At 44.5% G+C, this 20,324-nt stretch overlaps 1 protein-coding gene across 3 annotated transcripts; it reads right to left on the reverse strand.

The window, feature by feature from the left end:
• Positions 1-573: 573 nt before the first annotated feature.
• On the reverse strand, positions 574-17,903 carry tmem260 (transmembrane protein 260). Of its 3 annotated transcripts, XM_085932719.1 has the most exons (17): positions 17,758-17,903; positions 17,580-17,604; positions 15,039-15,070; positions 13,825-13,976; positions 6,930-7,107; positions 6,741-6,854; positions 6,499-6,678; positions 6,384-6,424; positions 5,421-5,507; positions 4,874-4,982; positions 4,621-4,793; positions 3,847-4,018; positions 3,578-3,717; positions 2,979-3,155; positions 2,187-2,240; positions 1,860-1,944; positions 574-1,696 (listed from the first exon to the last, which is right to left on the reverse strand). In XM_085932719.1, exons 4-17 carry the CDS (start codon positions 13,923-13,925, stop codon positions 1,436-1,438), a joined length of 1,872 nt encoding a protein of 623 aa, XP_085788845.1. In that variant the 5' UTR covers positions 13,926-13,976; positions 15,039-15,070; positions 17,580-17,604; positions 17,758-17,903; the 3' UTR covers positions 574-1,435. The 3 variants fall into 3 exon arrangements, with proteins under 3 accessions (XP_085788845.1, XP_085788844.1, XP_085788846.1); XM_085932718.1 differs by having other exon boundaries at positions 17,580-17,903; XM_085932720.1 differs by lacking the exon at positions 574-1,696 and having other exon boundaries at positions 1,894-2,034; positions 17,580-17,903.
• Between the last annotated feature and the right edge of the window lie 2,421 nt (positions 17,904-20,324).

The raw sequence follows: 20,324 nt of genomic DNA on the forward strand, positions 1-20,324 counted from the left end.
TTTATTCCCCTTCTAAGCCCTGGGCTTTGCTCCCAATCCGATTGGTCGATACGGCCAGGGATGTAAATGAAATGCAAAGAGGAATAAGGCTGGCTTCCCATCTTGCGGAGTGTGCCCGCCTAAGTCCCCCGCCCCTCTCGTGCTGCCTTGCTGTTGTCTTTCTGTCTCTCCATTCATAGACCCGCTGCTCGCCCTGTTCCTGTCTTACCCTCACTTGCCTCCCCTCCATCCTTGCCCCATCACTCGACTCTCCCTGGCTGGGCTCACGGAGCTCTTATCTCCTCAGACGCCCCACATTCCAGCGTTGTCGTGGCTCCCTGCCTGCATCCTCGGTCACGGCGATTCCACGGGTTCCCGCAATCCTCGGCAGCTTGCTGATTTAGGGTGGGCAAACTGACTCTCAGAGAAAGCAGCAGCGAGAGGGGAGAAGAGAGGACGGGTGAAGGCGGAAGAGAGACAAGTAAAGTAAAAACAGAAAGTGGGCAGAAGACAACAAACCCCAGAATGGCACAAGTTGTGATGTCACAAATGTGGTGGGCAACAATGACACAAAGTCTTCTGTGGTCTCTATTTCTTTATTAAACCTATAGAAACAACTTTGGACACAAAAGGTAAAAAAATAGAGTGAAACAACCACAACCTACATTGTAGAAAATCACCGACTACCATTGTTGCCTTAACAATGTTGAGATTATTCAGAGCAAAGTACACTGGGGTCTCCAGTGGGACATCAACATTTGGGTTCTTCTTAGAAAGCCATTTCTGGATGTGTGGGACATGAGAAGAACTCTGGTCGAGATCTACGCATGTCCACACACATGCAGAAATTTTTTAAAAACGAAAAGACACGTGTGCGTACACACACTTTAAAAGGGTCTCTGGCATTGTGACATTTCATTTAAATCCATGAAGGATTACAGGCCTCCTGTTAGGACAGAAGAGTAAAGGAGGGGGGGGGCACCTAATCGAATCCATTAGTTTTATACATTTAAAAGACCATCTAAGATAAACTGATGGATGGACAGGGGGATGGGTGGCGAGTGCCGGGACTGGGTGGCACAGTGCAAGTCTGTCCTAGATTAAACAGCTGCTCTAATCCCCCATTTCTGCCCCCAAATTGGGTTTCCCTCAATCTTGTCATCCTAATGTGCAAGGGGAAAAAAAAAAAACCCAGAAGTGGAGCGTTGGCCAAGGCAAAAATAATCAGTACATTAAAAGCTGCGTGAGCAGGGAGGGGAGGAGGGAGGGGGGGGGGGTGATCAAGATGTAACGATAAAGCAATCAAGAGGAAGGGTCAATGGGGGACAAGCTTGATTGGGGTCATACGAGGCTTCTTGTAGTCCAGTTTAGTTCATCCAGCGTGGAAAGAAAAAAAAAAAAACACTAAATTGCCGCTTTTACCTTCATACCTTCTGGGCGTCTGGTCAAAAACCTGTCAGGTGGTTTGCTTGAGGCTCTGGCGGTGCCGATCTCTTTCTTTCAACAGGTGGGTAACGGCAGAGCGTATGGCGGACGCCTGGGGGTCTGCGGGCTCCTTGTCCAAGTAGAGACTAAAGTGCTGGATGCTGCAGGTCAGCAGGCCGTCTAGACCGTGGCCTTGGTGACCTGAGCGGAGGAGTCTCTCACAGGCCAGTGCCAGGTTCTTGTCCCAATTTGAAGGGTAGTTAGAGTAGGACTCCACAAGCGCCTTATACAGCTGCAGGCAGACATAGCGGGACTATTATAAAAGCAGATGTTTTTACCATGCAACCCATTATGCAGTATTTCCAGGAAGTGGCATTTAAATCTGTCTGCTATTATAATAATGTTAAAAAAAAAATGCATTATTAATGTAGAAGCATTGTTAATGTTATACTCACAGTGTAAGAGAGCTCAAAGAGGTCAGATTTGCCCTCTCCCTGTATCCTCTCTGCCAGGTCAAATAGAAAGAAAGCTGTCTTCATCCTGAAACAAAGCGCTTAGGATCAGGGCTAAGTGCTGGCTGGCTGGCTGGATGGATAGATGGATGGATGGATGGATGGATGGATGACATCACTTCGATAGAGTGAATTATGGAGATGCAAAACAGAATTCATATATATATATATATACTGAAGATGCTCGACCACACAAGAATGGTTTCTGGAGATGTTCTAGCAAGTACAGCATGCAAAGTGAATATCTTAAGTAAGATAGTTTGAGTGTACCTGGCTTGCCACATCTCCTCATTAGCCACACGCTCCCAGGATGCAGAGTGGAAACTGGGAGTGGGAACAAAAACAAATATTTATCGAAAAAAGCTTCAGGCGGTAACACTTAATGAATCCAAATGTGAAGATATTGTTGTGCATGGTCTGGAGCGCTGAACAAATGTTTACCGCGTCAACTTTAAATGACTGAGCAACAATGGCGGCTTGCACATTCGACATGGAGTAAAACCACATTTGCCTTTTTTCCACTTGAAGATTGTAAGCACTTGACCTCTTCTTCAAAAGAATATTTTAGCAAGGTCCCGACGCTGATATTTATTTAGCTGGTGGGCATCACGCTTGTCGTGAGAGTGGGGGAAATAATGTCACAGTATTCAGCCGTGGATATCCGAGTGAATGAGGGGCTGCTGGCAAGCGAGACCGAATATGTAGCTCTGACTAATTCCACTTTTGACACAGTTATTGACAAAACGCAATTTGAAACTCATTATTTTCCATCTTCACTTTCATTTCAAATGGCTGAGAGCCTAATGTCTATGCTCTGCTTGAATTCACAAAGAAAGCAGATCACAGCACGGAGAACAGAGCGCAGCCAAGCTCCACGAGGACGACCGAGAAGCAAACAGATCTGCATCCTTGGATTCAATGCGCCGTGTTTACTTATCTGTCTGAATGACAAATGTGAAAATGAGAAATAAAACCCCCCAAAAAATGGAAATTGCACTTGTTCTTCATAACGAATTCATCGGGGCTGTCTTTCCGAAGGGACTCGTTCTTTTCGTTGCTTACTGGTTGTGTGGCTGGCTCCAGTTGTAAAGATTGTGTGTGTGAATGGCCCACTCTTTAGGATGAAACTGTCTCTGAGCAGGCACCAAGAAGTCACACACACCAAAGGGCCAGCGGGAGAAACTACGAGCCCAGCTCGGGTCTCCGGCGGGCAGCCCGATACAGGCAAACACGTCCCTCCTGCAGAAAATGAAATCGAGTGCAATTAACCCCTTTTGCCCTCATCTGAGATAATACAAGTAGGTTAGATTTAGAGACTTCCATCTTAGACCAGGTGCTACTCAGCAAAGCTCCAGCCCCTGGGGGTTAAAACCCCTGTGCGCTGTTGCCCTACAGAGAGGTTATCCTTTTTTTGCCTAGCAAATACTGCCCCCTAGTGGACTTGGTATTAACCGTTCTCATCTCCGTTTCAGAACGGAGCCAAGAGACTATTTAACAAAATCAAGCAGATTAGTGACTAGATTCATCAAAGTCCTTTAAAAGACTCAACATACCTATGTGCTTATCTTCACCCGGCGTTTAGCGCTGGGTCAACAATTCCACTGCCTAATGAGATCACCTACTGCTCTGTTGGATCATTTTAGCATTCATTTATGACTCACTGGGAGTTGTGGATTAGAAATTGCTCCAGATTGAAGATGTCTTTCTCCTCGGAGTGCGCGGAATCCCACTGGCCGCCGGGAAAATGCACCCCGGGGAGGTGCGGTCCCAGTTTTCTGACATACCAACTGTACGTCATCATCTTGAGAGAAGAAAGAGAAGGTTTGCATTTGTTTATGTTTGTGTTTGTTTGTGTTGTGTGTTATGTTTATGTTGTTTAGTGGTGTGTGTTTTAACGGTCAAAGTTGATCAAAGCGAGTGAGGCTCTGACCTCCTGGTCGACCAGGCGCACATCAGGCCGTACGTCAAGACAGTAATGCAGGTAGCGGAGGGAGTTCCCCGGTAGATCTCCTCTGGTCAAGATGATGGAGTTTGTCGGGAAGGACGTTAAAAGCTCCCTGCCGAAGCGTTCCACCACGCCGTTGCTGCTCTGATCACACTCCCTAAGATGGCATATGGAAAGAGCAGCTTTGTTTACTTGCATCAAAGAAGTGCACCTTCACCTCCGTTCTATAGGTGATAGTGTCGGAAAAAAAAAAGTCGGCATGTTTGCTCGGGAGCCCGCTTACAAGGTGCTCTGGGGGTAGGTTGTCAGTAAGCCACCCCGCCCCGCCCCTTCGCCTGTGTACAGCTGCCTATCTAATCGTGAGCAGACAGGTGTGATGGGTGTGACAGCGCAGGCCATGCTCTCCTCTTGATCAAAGCCGCTCAGTGATGGCTGTCTGGCACGCCTCTGCACCTCGCCGGTGTAATCTGCCGCCTCGGACAGCTAACATCTCAGGCTGAGCTCAGCGAGTGGAATCTATGTGCTAACCGTGCCTCTCTTTAGCCCTTACCACGAGGTGAGCGGAGGAAAAACCTGACATGTTCATACCGCGGGTCTGAAGCACAGAGTAGAAACAAATCGGGTTGACTCGAGGAAAAAACTTACGCGCCGGGGATTTTTAAGAGGCATGAGAGAAGACTTTTTCTTTCCCCCTTTTCTTTTCGCTTGAACTTTTTCTCTGCCGAGGTAACTTGGGATGCTGGGAAATGTAGCACTCACCTATGATTAGTGTGCATCATGTGTCCAAGTAGTGCCATGGTGAGGAGCCAGGCCGTGGTCTTCCAAAAGCCGCCATGGCCGAGCCACCTCTCAAGCCTCGTGAGGATCAGACTGGAGCCGAGACCAGCCAGAACACACACTACAGCATCACCCTGAATCCAAAAACGCTCCACCTGTAGCACACAGAGTGATGCCTGCAGTTAGACAACATGTAAAGATTCCTGGATCATTGCAGATTTTTTTTTTTTCTTACCACTCCAAACAATAAAGGTTGACTGATGTCCAAATTTGCCCTCCAGGCAAAAAACAGCGAGTAGATGAGCAGCATGGAAATCAACAGCCAGCACACGGAGCAATACTTTCTGGAAAACAAAAAAAGAAACAGATTTTCTATTGAAATATGAGTGAGTCGACAATTCAGCTTGCTAAACGGGACATTTTCTTCGAGTGGCTTGAGTCATTAGGATCTGGCGCCAAACTCTGAATCATTTACTCATTGCAGCTTAGCTGTGAACTGTACGAAAAAAAAATACGGTAACCCTAATTTTAGGCAGTTGGGTTTCACAAACACTGTATAATACAGCAATTGAAATTCCATTCAATCACATCCATTATTATCTAAACTAGGATTAGCATAATCTTAATTTTGCATCCCATTATGTGATCTTGCACTTCTTCAAATCAACTCCATAAAATTGCATAAAATCATTGACTTGGGGATGCAAATTTATAAACTGTTTAGTTTGGCCAGTCGGTTCATGTTTTACTTTGGAGTCGGACGATTTGCACCTTCATCCTACCTATTCATGCAGGACAGAAGGAGGCCTAATCCCGCCAGAGCTACGACAGGAAGAGAAAGGTCTGCCAGGCAGTGGTCCAACTGAGCCCTACAAATACACAAGCAAGCAAACACGATGAGCACGCGGTTTGCTCATCCTGTGACAGAACTCAAGGACACCAATTACCAAATCCTCGCCGTCCCCCCCCTATCAAAACAAACTCCTTGGACTGTGCGCTCCTCCTTTCAAACTGATTGACAGATTCAAATGACAGTGTCACGCACCCCCCTCCGCGCTGCCCCGTCCTCTCTTCTCAGCTCTTGTCACTCACTGAGCGTTTTTCTCCGAGCACGCTGATAGTTTCCTGCCTCTTGCTTAATACCCATCTCGATTTGACAGCTTATTGAGTCTCTATATCTCCCAATGTACACTATGTGTGAGTGTGTGCTTGCGAGTGGTTGTGTCAGCTTCTCCAGTGGGTTTACGTCTCCAGTGCGACATGCCTGTCATGTTCGCCTCTCTTCCCCATTTTGAAGGTGCGCTTGTCCATCAAGCGACGGGGGTGAGGAGTAGTGGAGGGTGCCTGGCAGAGGGATGCTGGATGGGGGGGGGGGGGGGGGGGCTTAAGATGCACAGGCACCCCCATTCAATCAGCTGGAGAAAGATATAAAGAGTGGAATGGATTTTTTTATTTTTTTTTCCAGGGTTGTTGCGGCGTCTGTCATCACAGCTCGTCACGCTTTAAACACCAGTGCTGAGTGATCATTTCAAACTGATGGTGAAACAAAACAGTGATTTGGCCCTCTAAGAAGGTTCAGTTGTGCTTGGATGGGAGAGAGGAAAAGAACCAAAAGCTCATGGAAGCTGTGGAAATGATGGAGATCCGTGAACAAGTTGGTACGGTCGGACCAGAACCAGTTAAAAGGGTACGTCTGACTAAACCGGAGCTGCATAGATACAAAAAAAAGAAGAAAAAAAAATTACCTAAGTAATGACGTCAGGTTTACAGAGCTCTGCGTCTTTGCCTGCAAACACAACCAAGTAAAACTCGGCACACCAGAGAACAACAAAAGATCAAATAGAAGCAAGCAACTCTCACCAGACTGAAGGTACCATATTCAGCTCTGAGTAGGTGGGTTAGCAGGCCTGATATGGTGGTCTGGTCCCCCCAGCTCCAACGGGCTGAGTTCACATAGCAGGAGATAGGCAGGAAGATGTAAGGTAGAAAACCCAGCAGGAAGCACGTTCCCATCGACATGAGGCTACGTAGGGACAGTTCCTGTCAAAACAGAATTGCAATCAAGGATGGTTTTGGGAAAGAATGAAGAACTTCTACCTTACCCTGTGTGAGTGAAGTCTGTGGAAGACCCACGGGATGACTGCAAGTACATAGAGCACCAGGGTATGCTGGTTGCACAGTCCCAACCCGCAGCAAAACGCCCCCCACTGTGAATACTAGCACGCAAAAAAAAAAAAGTCCAGTCTGACATTGGGAAGACATTTCAATAAGAAATGTCAACATCTAATTACCTTTCGCCTCTCGGATGCATTCTTGGCCGAGTGAAAACTGGCGGCGGAGAAGAAGAGCAGCCCAGTGAAAAGATTGTTGAGGGTGAAAACCTCCGCAACCATTGACCACTGCCAAGTCAGCCTGGAAACGGCAAAGACGCCTCCAGCCAGGGCTGCTCCGGGACCAGGACCGACCAACCTGTTTGGGGTGGAAGACCACAGATCACATAAAGCAATGAGCATAAAATATCAAATCACTTCCCAGAATGCTGGACTGGCTATTGTTGTTTCAAATAAATAAATAAAACCTCTTTGGATCTTTGGAACTTCTTCTCCAAATGAAGTTCAGATGTTCAAGTTGGCTTTCTAGCAGAAGCCTGAAGATCTTGCACTAACACTTACTCTTATTTTGAGCTGTTCATACATTCTCCCTTTACCCAATTTTCCTTTCTTCAAATTCACTGACATTGCGTTTTTTTTGTTTGTTGACACGGCATGTATACAGCATTTTCGTGTGGGCACACATTTCACGCGTTCGATTCCGTGTTTACGAGATTTTTTTTCTGCCTTTAAATACGCTGGCCTAAGTTTTTGCCCCTTTTTCTGAGTTTCACATTAAACTTATGCAGTCAAAACCCACACAACTTACCCAGACTCTTTGCATTCCAATTTCCTCATCACAAACAAGACCCATTTCAACATTTTATGAATTGGCCCAAATGAGAAATGTAACCCACCAGCGCAGCACGCCTTCTCAAAGAAGCCAGTTGATCTCAAACAGAGCGTCCTGAAAAACGCTGTGTTGGTGATAGCACTTTATCCTCAGCTTCTTAAATATAATGTGTGCACAAAAGTTTTCCCCTTCCTCCTCTCCTGTAATGTCTCCATCCCCTTTGCTGTAATTGAAGCAAACTTGGCCTAATCTGTCATACGCTAAGACCCACCACTTACTAAAATGAGAGACAGAGGGAAGAGAGAGAGGTGACAAATGATGGAGGGGGAGAGGAGGAGGAGTGTAGGGGGGGGGGGCAAAATAGTGCAGTCAAATGTGTGTTAAAGGGTTGAGACAGTGCACCGGATGAAGGAGGAACTAAAGCAGAAAAAAAAGTTCAAACAGAGAGAAAAAGAGAGAGGGGAGGGGAAGGAGCAGCCCCGGTCCCCTGCACGCTGGCTCGGAAATATGAGCGGGCTCGACAATTAGGGAAGTCAGGCAGTATGGCCCTTTCCACCATTGTGTGGAGTGGCTTAGAGTCCTCATCAGCCTATCAGCTAACTGACAGGCAGAGAGCTGCTCTATTCAGCGCGGCAGATACAAGCTGCAGGCCAAACGGCTGCCAGGTCCCTTATGACCCTACAATCCCTTGCCGGTGACAGCTTCAAGCTCCATAGCAAATTAGGCGCTCTCACATTACAATCGCAGAAGACAGATTCCATTAACGGTATCTGAAATTGAGTAGAGAGCAGGCCCGTTATCAGACCTGACTCATAAGCACCGCCATTAATCAGAAGGCATGATACCATTTATACATTTCCAGCGCTCTGCCTGCCGCTGTGATAGTCAGCCACAAAAGGCCTGATGAGACTTAGGCGAGGGGAACAATGGTGCTTTCTGAGGAAAGCGCGCTAAATCGAAGGGAAAAAAGAGGAGGGGGGGAAAAAAAAATCTTGCTTGCTGACTATTTCCCCCCTTTTTTTCTTGGGCTTTCTTTTCCTTCACTATTTTTTGTGTTCGCTGTAAGGAGAGCTTGCGAATGTGTGCGGAAAGGCGGGTGCGGGGGGGCGGGGGGGGGGGGGGGCACAGAGCGTGTTGATGGGGCGTCTCGGCGCGAGTCTTAATAAGAGATAGCGCCGTCTTCCCTCGCCGCCCCGCTCCAGGAATTAGTTGTAACTTGAAGCCGGGATGAAGGTGGCGAGGGCAAACGGGGGACCGCTGCACACACAAGTTTACCTCCCTGCTTGACAATTAACCCAAAGCTCACACTCCTAGCAGGGGAGGGAGGGGGGGTCTTTTTGTACGGGTGTAGAACAGTCAGGGGGGTCCACGGACACAGTTATTACAACAAGTCAGTTCTGGCTTCTTAAGCCCCACCTGATAGATATGCAGCACTTGTCACATATTCAGACACACATCTTCGACTACTTTATTCTCACTGGGTGGCTGACAAATCGTTCTGTTAGAACTTGGAGCCTAGCTGTAAATGACCCGCCAGTCTACGTGGGACCACCTGGGTCCACGTCTGCCTCTCTACAGCTTATTTTCCAGCCCTGTCGGATATAACGGGACACACTCTGACACGAGAGAGGTCGTATTTGCTGTTATCGCCGTTCTCTGTAGAACAGGATGCCTGTTGTGTAGAAATGCTGTGGCTCGGACACAAAGGCCTGGCTGGAATGTGGCAGAAGAACAATCCAGCTAAGATTCCTCGCTGCCAAAATGTCGGCAACCTCACCTGGTGGGCAATTAACCTCTTTGACAAGATATGATGACAATGTCAATTAACAGTGGTCTAGTTTTTTTTGAAGACTATTTTCCATAAATGAGAAAGATGAAAGGTAAATACACAAATAAGAAATGACAATAGTACAACAGGCTCTGGTAAGCAGTGTCCCCTTCAAGGACTCCACAAAGGCGTAGTAAAACCACTTTGAAGTGTCAAAATGGGACCTGTCTCATTTACCAGCGAAGCTCTCGCTACACAGTGTGCACTCGAGACGTGCCAGCAGCGCCAGTCGTCTGTGCTAAATAACTACACACAAAAGCGTACAGCGGCCCTGTGCACTGAATGGCACATCACAATGGAGCTCGGTCGGAGCAGCCAGCGATACACGCCACCTCGGGGACCAGACAATAAATACCACAAATGTGCCGTCGCAGATCAGCGAGTGTTTTTTTTTTTTGTGCTGGAAAGGAATCACACATTCCTGAGGAGGGGAGACAACCCGTAGAGAAGGTGGCCTGCGATGGACGCTTCCAGCTGGCCCTCGATGACACCCTCGGGGGCTCTACGCTGGCCAGCGTAAGAGGCTGGGTACTTAGGAGCTATTATCATCGAGAGCGTTTCAATGCTTTGAACTTTAAAGCCAAATTGCAATTGATATAGTGTCTTCTTCTTTTCCTTTCATGTAAAATGCAATGCTAGTGGCAAATATGTTACTATTGTAATAGAATTGTTCAAAGAACCGAAAGAGACCATTCAGTATCATGCAATGCGTTCAAATGTGGACTCTTACAAATCCTGTAAAAAAAAATAAAAAATAAAAAATCAAGCATAGCAATCAACCCATATGCTCCTGTGTATTTTACAACGAGACAGTTTGTGAAACAACTTAAGTAACCAATTCATCTCATAATAATTTAACAATTGAAGACAACAATATTGTCCGTGCATTATGCATCAGTATAACCTTTTTCAAATAAAGCACAGCCGAATGTGGGATGCCACGACCCAATTTTAGAGCAATTACCAAAACATACTCCCCTCCCTCATCCCGAGGATGCAGTTAGCTCCACAAGCGAGGAGGATAAATGAAGGGACGCCGACTGCCACTCAAACACTTCTCCTCCAGGAAGCGCTCCAGTGCTCATAACGTGTATAAAATTAATCAACACAATTCTGCTCAAACAATGCAGCCACTGACATGACAATTTCTCCCGCAATGCAATCATAATCTCAACCCAACACACAAAAATTACAGGAGCAAAGGGGGGGAAGCAATTTACACACACATGCAAAAAAAAAACATGTTTATGCAATTCACTGACAGCTATTTTTCTTACTGCTTTTTCCACCAATCATTAAGAGCACAGCAGTGATACATAAATGTTGCCGTCATTGTGGCTGAACTGTAATTGCCGAGTCTGATCCATCTCCATGCCGGGTGTCTCATTAAGACTGCCTGTGGTGGTTGAGGAAATGTAATATTGACGTCCGAGACAGACACAATCTCAGGCCTAAGGGCGAAAAGGACTATTAAACCGGCACTGTATTCTGCTGTCTATCTGGCCCTCCTCCTCTCTATCCCCATCCCGTAGCCAGTAATGAGGAAATAACATCTTCATTAGGCTTCTGTTTAACTGTATTAGAGAAGGAGTCCTGGGGGAACTATTGGTCATGCTGATGGTGGTGGTGGGGGTATGAGAACGCAATCTAATACACCAGAGTGGAAATAAAACAACATCCAGATTTTGGTTCTGACAATACATCAGGCCAGGGAACCATCTCAACCACACTCACCCTCCTGCTGACTGAGTTATCAACAGGGCCTCTCATCCAAAGGCTAGAAGAAGGACCGACATGTTTGGTGTGCTTATTATGTAATCGCGATCAAGCTAAAAAAAAAAAAAAAAATGCTGATGTTAGAGTGTTCCAGGGTTGTTTTTCTCCTCTGAAGGCTGTCAGCATGCTAACGTGTCTGCTCCTGGTTTCTCGGGATAAGCTCAGGAATGGGGAGAGATCCCTCTAAGGTAGTGGGAGATACAGAGCAGCTTTAGCAGATAAAGTGTGAAACGAGAGCGAGCGCAGAATACAGAGCCGTCTGGATTATCCCGTTATGATGGGTGCATTCCTCTGGAGTCTGAGGCCTGTCGCATTCCGCGGGCCGAGTGTTTTTCCACCGTGAGCCTCCCCGGTGTAATCGATAGCAATTATCATTATGTGCGCCATCCTCAAAGGCTTGTCAGGCCACAGTGTGAAAACATACCAAGACGTGCAATTTGACCATCAAACCGCATGATGAAGGCAAGAGAGGCAATTGGAATTGACAAATCAAAGGGAAGTGTTACATTTCTACATTTGCTCAAGTAAAGTGCCTTCCGGTTCCAACGCTATGAATGCACGATAAACGCCGCGATCCAGTCAACTCGTTTAAATTGATACTTCAAAGGTTTGGCTAGATTTCAGATAAATGTGCCATTCGAACGGAGACAATATGGCTTCAAATACAATTTTTATTTGAAGGTAAAAAAATATTATTTGTTGAGGGAATGAATAGAGCAACTTATTTAATTAAAGCTACGACACTGCGACAGTTGTCTATCTACAAACTCAATCGAGGTCCGGAACAGACAAAAACCTTTTATGGTTTTTAAATTTGTTTTTTTTTTTCTATATTGAATTTATAGATTACGTTACGTTCACACTTAACAGCTTATACTATGTGAGTGTTTGCTTTGGCTGAGGTCCTTGCTACCCATCAAGCTCTAGTTGAGGTAGAGTGGTGCGGGATGTTTTCATAATGACTTTTCACTTTGCCATAATCCAAAATTCAATCTAAATCCCCAGAGATTACAAACAGGGCTATAGTTAACATGCACGCTGTGAGCCAAAATGCTCCCAGACAGCATGGATATTTCTGGCCTGGAAGTAACCGCCTCTCAACGTCTGGCCAAAAGCAACTTCCAGTTCTCCAACTGAATAGAAACTCATGAATGGCATTAAAGCTGCGGGGGTCATCCCAAAAAAAACAACAACAAATGGATTTAAACAGCTCAACTGGAATATGCGGTGTGCTAAAAAAAAAAAATTGTATATTTTGGTTTGTTATATATTACAACTATGTCCAAACTGCAAAAATGTAGATTGTTCATGTTTCAAGTCTCAAATTAAATAATTGCATGTTACTTCCCATTAAATGGGAATCAAATATTGTACTTTGGATATTAACAAACTGCAACGACGTCTTCTGTCTAACCATAGACAACTAAATTGTAATTTAACTTGCTATGCTTATTTTGTACCTATTGTAATATTAGGATAAATTTACTTTCTAATTGGACATAATTTACTGTATTTTCAAGTGTAGTGTTTTCAAAAAAATTGCCAGCACATATGGGGATTTGTAATTTAATAAACTACAATTTAAAAAAATAATGATAGTTTAATTGACTACAAAAAAACATAATAATAAAACTGCTGGTTTGTTTATAAAGTAATAACTATGAAGCCCATATCATTCTGCTATTTATTTATTTTTTTTAAAACTTAATGACCAATCCAAAGTGTACACACACAACCAAAAAGTGTCATCATGTGCAGGAGAGTCAGGCAAGTTATAAGAGAGGGCAGGACAGCGTGATGGTGTTCCTTTTTAGACCCAGGAGGCAAGAAGCGGCAGATTAGAAATCGTGCCATGTCAGGATTGGGCGCATGCTGGGCAACGCAGGGGGTCGCAGGAATACAGAGATGTGATGGTGTGGGGGAGGTTGGAGGGCATGATAATTGTGATATACATACACACACACCAGCTAGCGCTAACTCGCAACGGGTGGCTGATGGGTAAACAGGCTGGGCAGGGTTGTGGCAGGGGGAGGGCAGCACCAACTCTGCTCCTGAATGCTGATCAGAGGATTAGGGACATCAGCACCAGACTGTCAGGACCCCAAAATGCCACTCTGTGCCTCACACTGCATCCAGATGTAAGAAGGAAAAAAAAAAAAAAAAAAAAAGTCGTGCAAGAATGTCAACACTAAACCTTCAATCAATTTCCTGTGTGCATATTTGTCCAGTGATGTTATTACGCATTGGCCTTTTCAGATGTGGGAGGAGTTCAACCCAAAATGTGTCAGATCTAGGAAGTGAAATTATATCATTATTAAAAAAAAAAAAAAAAGAAATAATAATTTCAAGAAATAGAGTAAGAAATAAAATGTTTTTTTAAGAAGGGAATTTTATTTAATAAATCTCAACTATAAGTTGTCACAACACAGGAAGTGAAATTATATAAATATTTTAAAAAAATATATATGAAATAATAATTTCAAGAAATATGGTAAGAAATAAAATGTTTTTTAAGATGGGAATTTTATTTAATAAATCTCAACTATACTAAAATTAATGAACGCTCAACAGATCTTGATTTGAGATGCACATACAGGCTTCAACTTTTTTTTTCTGTGCGGCTACAAGGGCTTGCCTACCTGCATACAGTCATGCAGAGGGTGCCACATCCAAGTGCCCCCAGCAGGCTGCTCATGAGGTTGACGCTGTGAGCTGGTGAAAGCGTCGGCAGGAGACGCATAGTCAGGTGAGATAGTAGCGTGAAGATCGGGTATCCGGGCGGATGGGCCACCTAGACAAAATTGTTACAAGGGTCGTGGTTTCATAAATTTGTGAACAGGTTAGGTGGAATCCAAACTGAATGACACCAAAGGAAACGCCCTCCTTGCACTCTTCACTCGTCTTTCCTTGGCCTCTTCCCAAGGACAGTGCGGCTCCCGAGAGCACGTCGCAGAACACGTGATCTTCGCCCGCCCCCCCCCCTAAACCACCTCTGAGCCGTAGTCCTTCTCGTCTGGGGGGATCTCAGCAATCACAGCAATTAGCCGCTAAGTCTCCTTCGCCCAGATAAGGGCTCAGTCATTAAAGACAGATTCATTTCCTGCCACTGATAACATGAGTCACACTGGCAGAAGAGAAGGGGGCAACGTTTCATCTGAAGACATTGCGGAAAGGTGAGTTTGACTACTACATGGCGTACTTGAAAACTATGAAGGTCAGAGAACGTGAGGCCAAAAGAATGACATGAGAGCACAGATTCAATTTTAGGATAGCTGAGAGAAGAGAAAACAAAAAAAAGTCAGGGTGCCGAAATGGAACAAGCTCTTGGGATGAAAACGGGCAGCCTGGGACACAGGGGTGGCCTACGAGGCCTTTGGGAGGCCCACGAAGCAGCCGGGCAGGCCACACGGACTGCAGCCCTAACGGCAGGATTACTGGCATAGTGACACCGACACAGCCTCCCTAAAAGGATCACAGCGGCGTAATAAAGTTTATTAAATAATAAAACTTATTATAACTGTTAACCCGATTTAGTTCATTCTTTGCGGCTTACACACATACAAAAAAAAGAGGGGTGGATATAATAAGCCTTATACCGTACATAAGGCAAAGCCTACAAAAGCCATCGCCTTACTATTGACTTTAATTGGATTTGAAAAACGGGTTGCAAATTATAGCATTCTCTACTTGCAACTTGGTAAAACAAGTGTAAAGAGAAGAAGAAGGGGGGGGGGGGGGGGAACCTGTGGACTGAAACTGAATTAATCTGCTTTCTGCCCATGCTTAATTAAACTTGCTTAATGCTTCTAAGAGTTAATGAGTGAATTGATTAAACAATAGCGCTAATACTTACCCCCAGCTCACAGGCAGTGGTGATCAGCTCTCCTGTGGAAGAGAATGGGGGAGGAAATTAATGTAAACCCAATAATTATTATTAAGAGACAAGTCTGCTCCCAAAGTTTTCCCAAATCAAATACTTGCACTGGGGTTTTGCATTAATTTGCTAGGATCAAAACCTGCAAATCTTCCCAGTGTGACATTTCCTAAGCGGCACGCTCATTCTCTTCAGCAGCGCTTGCCTCTCCCCTGACGCATCCCCCTCCCTTCCTTGGCACGCACGTACACACAAGCCATTAGACACCCTCTCCGATGCACTGTCACACATATGCTGATCTGAGAAGAATGCTTCCGGTCCCATCCTCCCCGTGCGTCGGGGTCTTTCTTCTGCCACTCTCCGCCAGTGTCTCAGTGTCGCCTTCAGTCCGTTGGGCACAAACAGAAAAAAAAAAAGGCGACGCCGCTGACAGTCACAGAATGAGGTAAGCTGCAAAAAGGAGAGTCGGCTGCACAATTTCTTGACAAGCTCTGTGTGAGGCACAACACAGAATGAAAGGAGACCCCCCCCCCCCCATCCTAAAAGCTATTTGAGCAAGCTTTAATGTAGCTGGGCACAAACCCATTTGTGCCAGAATACACCCAGAGCGTTTCAAATTATGCTGATTTCTCACCCAGTGTTTACATCTCCCACTCATGAAAATTGAAATTTGGTTCAGATTAACTGACACTGATAAAGGTTGGGGTTCAAGACAGCACCCTCTACCGGCACGAGTGAGAAATTGCCATTAAATTCAAGAATGTCTTCCAAACAAATTTTGCATGATACAGAATGGAAATTAATGGAAAATGAATTGTTCCTGGAGCAGATTGTCGCCATCACTTGGCCTTTTTTAGTTGTGGAGGTGTTCCAATCAGGGTTTTATGCAGCAGATTCTGATACAAATCATCCATAAATGATATGGATGTCATTGGATGGAATATTGATTCCATTATATTACACACGTGACTAATGATTAATTTAATAATCAATCAATTTGCCTCTTTATTAACTGTTTAATAAAATGTACATCAAAACGTTATTTCCAAATTTCTATCCCTTTATTATCCACAAAGAGAGCATTATTTCATTTTGTTTGATGAGTTTGTGTAAGCAGCTGAATTAATATACTGTAGTTTGTGGCTGTTGTGAGGGCATCACAAAATAAAAATGTAAAAAAATGAAGAAAATTGTTCATCACAAGTGTTCATATTTGCTTGTTGACCTCAATATTGGGGGAAAAAAAGACGTACTAATGCATTGCGTTATCCAAACATGAACATATCGACATATAAGCAGTGAAAAAGGGCGATGGCACACTGAACGACGCTCATATTTTTTGCGAGCTTACTGTTACAGTGATTTAAGGTCTTCAATCGGTGCCACACGAGGATCCCTAACTCTTATCAGTCTAATGGAGCATGAAGTCAGAACTCCACCTGCACAGCTTAAACACTTTCCAGCTCCATTTCACTTGGCACTAGCAGCCAGCGACTTGCTACCGTTTCCACATTTTCTTGTCCTTCGTCAGCTTCTCATTTTCCCTGAGCGCCGCCTCCCCTTCAACATAAATCAAACTGAGTGAGCAAAAGCATCTCACGGTGAGGCAGTTCTCCCTCCAAAAAAATGGAAGATATTGACTCAACGGGGGAGCAGCGAGGTTGCCAAGAGTCTTTGTGATAGTGGAGCATGGGCACCCACACCGGTCTTCCCGTAATCCCCATCATTTCCACACTCCACATTCCTAGACAACAGTGTGCCCGCGGGGCTGTGCTCAAACTTCTCCAGGGCACATCACACCTAAAGAGATTAGGACACGGAGACGGAGACCTGGGGAATTCAGCTGGCACTATCAGAGCAGGCATCCTGCACCGTCCCTAAATACTGTGGAGAAGGGGCTGGCCATTTTTTTTTTTTCTTCCAAAGCACCCCCCTTACCCACAACACCGTTTAACCATCCTCATTCATGAGAGCAGGCAGGCTACTCGGCGCTCTCTCCTCATCGTTCCGCATTCATATCTGGCTCAGCTTTTCATGCGCTTGTGATATGCAAACGTGCATTTCTTCTCGCAACTTGTGCGCCAGACCGCTGCTAAGCGAACAAGCAGCAGAAGCATTCATTTGGCCAATTTAAAAGTCTGTAAGTTGACTATCTCCACTAAACACTCTCTGCAAATGTGCAAGCTATTCTTTCACAAACTGCATTACAGAGAATGTTGGAAGAAACATTGGCCTACATCATGCCAAATCTAGGGGAGTTGTATATAGTCCATACAATATGTTCACATATACATCATAACAAACCAGTTTCAATGAGGTTTTGCGATTATAAAGTCACTCTAAAAATAGGCGTGCAAAAATGCACCTATTTTATAATTAAAATATATTCAAATGGCGTGTGTTTCCCTGACAGATCACAGGTGCAGCTCAAAAATGTGCCATGCGAGCGACTCCCCAAAAAACAAAACAAAACCACGTGACTCAAAACAAGGAAGCTTGCAGACTAGCATTAGCACCAACCTGAATCTCCACCGGGGACTGTTCTCTGCACACACGGCACATAGAGTGCAAGCACACAGGAGACGGTTGCACCAGTTAATATCCAGCTAGTCTTCTGCTCCGCAGCCATTCTTGTTTGGTTTGCATGAATTTACGCCGAAGATAACGTGAAATAATTAGCGATCCATGCTGTACTTACACGCAGGAATGCAGCAGTGCGACTCCATTTATTTAAAATCTGTAACCCTTAATGAGTTGCATGCATTTAACAAAAAATGCATACACAATATGAAGGACTGAAGACTTGACGCGTTCCAAAATTGAATCTGTTCATTTCCTGGTACGTAATCGCGCCAGAGAATAAAGTCTCGCGAGACTACTGCAAGTTTGCTTTTATACTCGTTTTAAATATTTCAAAGTCTATGCTCAATAAATCTTAATACAAATCAAGTTCAAAATAGTATTGCAAATTAAGTCATGCACTGTACTTCAAAAATAACCCCAAAAGAAAACATTTTATAAAATAGTTTTACATTATTTGCAAATTAATTGAATACATAAATTGTTTTGACCCACAGTGACATTAGGAGGCTAAAAGGGTGTAGAAACTTCACATTTTGTGATGGTTAAATTTGCAACAGGTTCCAATGACCCATATTTTGGGTGCGCCATGAAATAAGCATTGCAAAGGGGTTAACTTTTCAACAAACATGTTTTTGTTATGTTTTTATTTGATAAATATTCATTCTGAACTACTCTGTACATGGCACAATATATTTTGTGTTTTTGTATTGATTGTTTCTATAACTGCAATGTATTTGCGGTGGCATTAATAGGGAGATTAAGTCGGTAAATCACCATTGAAGGCCCAGATAGCAAATTCGGGGCCCACCACTGGTATTGGATCGCCTTCCTTAAATGTCTCCATATTGTGACCGTATTTCCCAGGTTGAAGGGTTACTGTAATAAAGATATGGCCCCATTGAACTGATAATAATCCCCGCCCACTATAAATGAGTCTGATCCGTCAGTAAATTGAGCCCTTGGTGAGGTGGAGTGGTGTCAGCACCTATAGCCAACTCTCCAATGGCAGCCTAATCCTCGCTTCGCGCTCGTTGCCACCCTCACCGTCTAATCAGCCTCCAACACACACACACACACACACACACACACACACACACACACACACACACGCGTATGCTTGGCCTTCCTCGCACTCAGCCATCTCTTCAGTGTGATGTCACAGCTAATCCATGCGTGGTTATCCGCTGGGCTGCAGTGCTGGCTGGCAGAGGGATGTGGGGAGGAATTTGGGAGCGACGAGGGGGTGAGGGGGGGTCTAATCAGGCACGTCATAAAGTCTTCTTTCCATGCACACTTCTGGTACACCATGCAGAAAACCACATTCAAGCTCCAAAACACATTGCGGACATTGCGTGTTCATATGTACACATTATTTAGGCTCGGTATAGAAGCTAAAACTATAAAAGCATGATATAGTCTCATTATTAGAGCGTCTGGTGGATTAAACCTACTCTCCTCCTAATGTGGCCTTTTTTATTGGCAGCTTGTCCAAAAAGAGGAATTACCTAAAGTGCCTCCATCCATATGGCACTAAGTTATTAATACACATTAGTTGACTGTAATAGCTATGGAATTCATTATAGTTTCAGATTAAATGAGATTATGTGTACACATGTTCCATACATAATCCATTTTGGGATGCCGGTTGACCTCTCAGTTGAGAATTTTGCGGCTAACCACGACTATCGTGACCTGACACGAGTACATGAATTAAAGTCTTTGAAAAAAAATCAGCCTGCCACTGCGCCCAAGGGAAAACAACCAATCAGAGACAGCAGACCTGATTGACGTTGGAGGTATCAATCATTTCTCATCTCAGCCTCACGCTGACCTGTTGTCATGTTACCCCAGACAAGCACCTGAAGTGAAATGACTTCACGTAACCATGAGGATACATGTGTAGTATTTTGATCTCTGCAAGGAAGAAACACCTCCATGTTGGCTACTGATGTCTACTGTACAACACACAAAATAACACACAGACACACACTCATACACAAGCAAGTGGCTTAAAGGGCGGCGGAGAAAGGATGAGTGAAATTCAATCTATCAGATTTAGCATTTTCCTCAGTTACCTCATATCTGTTTTAATCTTACCATAAGCATCCTTGAAATGAGGTGTAATCCACTTAAGCCCTTTTTTGAATGTGCTTCACAGCCACATTGCAGCCATTCATAACCCCACAAACATTCATACCCCTGCAAGACACATAGAACATAGAATTTCATATTTATATTGGCACATGTGTTATTTAAAGGGGACCTAAAATATTATGGTGATACATACACACAGTTTACATATGGAGTGCTTCTTCCACGAGTTAAAATCTTTTTGGGTGCTCACCTTTCCCTCCCCGACACCATAGGTTTGGGGTTTAGGCTATGCCTCCGGTCGTCATGGCAACAAAAGTCAGACTCATCATTGATCCAGTGTTAGACATGGAATTCCATCATATACACCAATGCAATGCACAAATTCACCGAATGATGAATTTTCTCTAAGATCTTTGCACTAGAACACATTTATCTGTCTGTGGTTCCAAAGCTTATAGGAAAGTAGTAATCGGTGTCAAAGATGTAGACCCCAATGCAATGTCTAATGGGAATGGAATGCGACACATTTGTGGCAATTACCAGAATAGAGAATTGTGAAATAGGCAAATATGCATAACATACCTAAAT

Source organism: Syngnathus leptorhynchus, chromosome 15, assembly GCF_054491065.1.
Source record: "Syngnathus leptorhynchus isolate UIUO chromosome 15, UIUO_Slep, whole genome shotgun sequence".
Classification (NCBI taxonomy): Eukaryota; Metazoa; Chordata; class Actinopteri; order Syngnathiformes; family Syngnathidae; genus Syngnathus; species Syngnathus leptorhynchus.

Bases quoted from the DNA above. Each gene is read 5' to 3' on its own strand.
- tmem260 (XM_085932718.1), bottom strand. From the start codon at position 17,688: ATGGCTGCGGAGCAGAAGACTAGCTGGATATTAACTGGTGCAACCGTC. The intron at 15,071-17,579 runs GTTGGTGCTAAT...TCTCTTCCACAG, and splicing joins AGTCCCCGGTGGAGATTCAG to GAGAGCTGATCACCACTGCC. The intron at 4,983-5,420 runs GTAGGATGAAGG...TTTGTTTTCCAG, and splicing joins CTTCTGTCCTGCATGAATAG to AAAGTATTGCTCCGTGTGCT.